At 55.1% G+C, this 3,898-nt stretch overlaps 2 protein-coding genes across 3 annotated transcripts; one reads left to right on the top strand and one right to left on the bottom strand.

Annotated features, from left to right (window-relative positions):
* Positions 1-353: 353 nt before the first annotated feature.
* On the bottom strand, positions 354-1,370 carry KVP17_000124 (uncharacterized protein; the record flags this gene model as incomplete). The annotated part of the gene is made up of 1 exon (XM_068517056.1): positions 354-1,370. One exon carries the CDS (start codon positions 1,368-1,370, stop codon positions 354-356), a length of 1,017 nt encoding a protein of 338 aa, XP_068377249.1.
* Positions 1,371-1,412: 42 nt separating this feature from the next.
* KVP17_000123 (uncharacterized protein) lies at positions 1,413-3,454 on the top strand (the record flags this gene model as incomplete). 2 transcript variants are annotated; one of them, XM_068517036.1, is made up of 3 exons in its annotated part: positions 1,413-1,496; positions 1,525-3,012; positions 3,053-3,454. In XM_068517036.1, 3 exons carry the CDS (start codon positions 1,413-1,415, stop codon positions 3,452-3,454), a joined length of 1,974 nt encoding a protein of 657 aa, XP_068377248.1. The 2 variants fall into 2 exon arrangements, with proteins under 2 accessions (XP_068377248.1, XP_068377247.1); XM_068517035.1 differs by lacking the exon at positions 1,413-1,496 and having other exon boundaries at positions 1,744-3,012.
* Between the last annotated feature and the right edge of the window lie 444 nt (positions 3,455-3,898).

Below are 3,898 nucleotides of genomic sequence, written 5' to 3'. Positions count from 1 at the left end.
GTCCCGAGTTCAAAGGATCACGAGCAAAGGCAACTACCATATGGCGTGGCTCAGGTCCATGGCTCGCTGGGAGCTCGACAGCATCGAGCGGATTATAGCTTCCTATGGAGAAGAACCAGCGGTGAGTCGCCGTCACCGCTTTCATACCAGGCTCGAATTGTATCTGCACCCGATAACACATTGGAGTCATGTTTGAAGAAGAGAGGAGGAAAACCTAAAAGGTCTGGTACAAAGTCCCTGCATACAGTGTGTCTTTCTTATCTCAAGTCGTGGTTTATGAAGACTAGGCTGCCGATTTTTAGGGTTGTAGACAACCTATGACCTCTTGTGCAGGGGTGTATGGGAATTTAACGTCACAGCTTGACTTGACTGTGATATCGGCAGCCCTGGTAGCCCCTCTGAATCGGCAGAGCCTGTGCTACTGTCTCTTGATTCTGGGGGACCAGGAATCTCTTGCCTCGGGACCTCAATTCGGATTCCGGATGCACGGTATCAACTACACGTAGGGTCTCTATAGCTTCGGTTTCACACTCTTCGATCTTGAATTCATCGTCCTCTGGCAGGGGCTTGGGAGGCTTAGGATGACGGCAGGCGTAAAGGACGGCTTGTCTGTGATCTCCGTCTGCGTGCACAGCATCGATATCGTCCGGAAGGAGGTCCTCGGGGTAGAAGCCGTCGGCGTCGCACTCCTTTCGGGGCACGTACTGGGGGGGACAAGTGGTGGTCTCCTCAGTGTACGTTGGACGGATAGACTTCGCTTTGTGGAACGCGGGCCTGAACTGGTCAAGCTGGTCGGGAATGAAAACGCGTTCAGGGTCTCTCCGATCGGGATCAAAAGGGTTGATCTGAGAGGCTCGGTAGGAAATCATGTTGGTGGTCTGGTACATTTCAGCTGGATCGAACGCTTCAGGCTGGAAAATCGAGCCGCCGCTATCGCAAAGCCACGGCTTGTCCCTCCAGTGGTTAGCGCGGTCGTAGCTGACGTTGTAGACGGTCTCCCAAACGGATGGAGGTCTGTGGCCACAAGGAAGCGGCGAGTGAACGTCATGCTCAGGTATTGGGCTTATATGGGCGTCTGTTCTCAGAGCCTTAAAGTCGGTACGCCCGCTGTCTTCGAAGCGCTTCTGAGCGTCGATTGCGCGGTCCCGCTCGGTGTACTGATAAATCCCTGGCGGCTGCTCACGGCCTGCGGCCAGAGCAGCCTTGTGGACTCGTTGCTGTCGATGTAATTCGGCCTGCTCCTGTATCTGATAGAGAGGGTTGCATCTCTCCTCAAACCAGTTGCCCTCCAATGTGGCGACGTGGTAGTCCTTGCGACCTCTAAGCGTGTTCGTCCCCAAGTGCCTCTCAATCAGTTGATGCTGAACCATGACTCCCAGATTTAGATATTTTCGATCTAAAATTTCGCACCCATGCATTCATGGCTGGTCATTGGGCTGGCTGTCTCAGTCCTTGGCAAGTCGGACGATCACGTGGGTTCGCTGAATTCATACACCGTGGGTTGAGTAAGAATGCGTTACACAGTCATCCACCGAGATCGAGTCCCAGCCTGCCAAGTTCCTAGTTCCCACCAAGAGAAGGAAGCGCAGCCTACCTAAAGAGGACTTCGTTAGCGAAAACCCCCGAAGTGAGCCGCTTCAATACAGAGTAAAAACATTGGACGGGGAAGTCCCACAGGGCTCTCCATATCGGGGTCCCAAGAGGAAAAAGCCGATCGAGGGCAACGCTGCCTCTCGCACTCTCATGAGTCAGAGAGTGGTGGCGGACCCTGCAGTCTACGCAATATCAGACGCACCACCAGAGCAGTCACCCAGGCACGAGCCTGCGGCTCAGGCGCCTCCTGAAATCGCATCTTCGGAGGCACCTGTTCTTAGGCGGCATAGGACAGCCCACGATAAGCCCCCTGCTGCACCCAATCACAAGCGCGCAATGTCTGGAGTGCCGGAAGCCCGCGGGGAAACAACTCAGGACACCAGTGCAGCTGCGAAGGGCTCCGTTGGGTCGAATTCCAAGCCCTCTGTAGCTGCTGACTCTGTCAGGTCGAATTCCAAGCCCTCTGTAGCTGCTGACTCTGTCAGGTCGAATTCCAAGCCCTCCGTAGCTGCTGGCTCCGTCAGGTTGAATTCTGAATCCTCTGCGGCTACTAACTCCGTCATGTCGAATTCTGAACCCTCTATCATCGAAGATGCGCCGAAGGTTGCAGTTCCAAAACCCGATAAAACTGCAGTTCCAAAGAGCCAACCAGGGAAATTGCTGGTCCCTGGTAAACTGAGAGTTGCCAGCGTGCATATTGACGATGGCTCCAGACCTCCCACTCGCTCACCCCCGCCTCACACCTCACCACCGCCTCACACCTCACCACCGCCTCCCAACCCCCTCAAACCCACCACAACGCCGAGCTCCATTCCAGCCGGCGGCGGGAGTCGTGGGTCAGGACCGGTGGAGGTTCCTAACATCGTGGAGTTCGCGGGGTCCAAGTTTCAGCACCGGGTTTCCTACCACCCTGTTGCCGCGGGACCGAGGCGAAGGAGGTCTAGCCCGCTCCCCGATACTAAGCCCGCCAGACGCGTCCTCAGAAGAGTTTTGCCCAAAGCGGCAGTCGTTGGTCGAAATGTCTCGAGTCCTCCCTATACACCGTATGTGGAGACTGTTCAAAGGGTGGTACGGTCAGATCCAGTCGTCAAGCGACATTCAGCATCCGCCGAACTGTTGAATCGATTCTGGCCTTCGCCACCTCGCCTCTCCTGCGGCTCCCTGCCTCTGCCCGTGCGTGCTGCGGCTCATATGAACTCGATCGTGGCCCTCCTCAGTGACTATTCCCCCCAGCCGGAGGCACAGGACAAGTGTGTGCGGGGCCCTGTGAACATCCCCATGATCCAGAGGGAGTTTCCCGACAGAAACCCATTGCTTTTGGCGGACCATCGCCTCACTAAGCTGCTAAACGGTATCCATTCGGAAATACCCGAGGAAGGAGTACTCGATCTCATAGACGAGCTGGCGTCATGTCGAATTGTAAGCGTCGTACCACAATATCTTCTGACATTTGTTTCAGGGCTCCGTCACCATGCTAGAGCACATTCTACACCTGGGGCTGAAGTCAGCACTCAGCTCGCCACTGTCAGATATGCTTTTGCTGAGGCCTGTGCGAAACTTCCATCCGTTTTTCCATCTCTCTCCGAAAGCGAATACTTTGTTGCACTTCGCATCAAAATCCAACGACCCTGTCCTGTTGAAGAATTTCTTGTCACGTATCCAACGAGAGGACCTCTGGCCGGAGGGCAAGCCTTTTACTGGTCCGATGTGGGTTCTGTCCGCCTTCCAGCATACGAATGAGTCTGGATGCTCACCTCTCGACTGTATTAGCAATGCCGAAGCCCGAAGCACTCTTCTCGGAGACGTGCGAGCCTACATGGGCTCTGTGCAAGCAGCACTCGAGAATGCCGCCCAAGCGTGATGTGTGACATAATTCAATGCGCTGTTCACTGTTGCTGTCGCTGGCATTAGCTACTGACGTTTTGTTACGGAGATCGGAAACCGACGTGGCGGGCGCCAGTGAGACACAAGGGCACGGATAATCAGCCGCTAAAGCCGCAGAGGCTGTGAAGGTTCTCGAGTGCAGTCCTGCCCAAGCACTGAAACTGTAGGAAACTCCGAACCTGGACACAGTCTCGACGAAGCCAGCAGGAAATTGGGAAGTGGGTTGGATGTGCAGCAATGACAGGCGCCAAGAATTCGTACGTGGAGTCCAACCCTTCAACCGAATTGGATATCGATGACCGGGTGAAAAAGACTGCCGACCTTGTCGCACGCTTGATCAAGCTGCAGTCGGCTCCCAGCAAGGCGCTCAAGGAACCGAGTCATACATGAATCTTTGCCGCCAGGAAAAAAATGGCGTCTG

The sequence above is a fragment of a genome (assembly GCF_019968985.1).
Source record: "MAG: Porospora cf. gigantea B chromosome Unknown PgB_NODE_1979_length_4371_cov_121.017, whole genome shotgun sequence".
NCBI lineage: Eukaryota > Apicomplexa > Conoidasida > Eugregarinorida > Porosporidae > Porospora > Porospora cf. gigantea B.
This window is presented reverse-complemented; position numbering and strand designations above follow the sequence as displayed.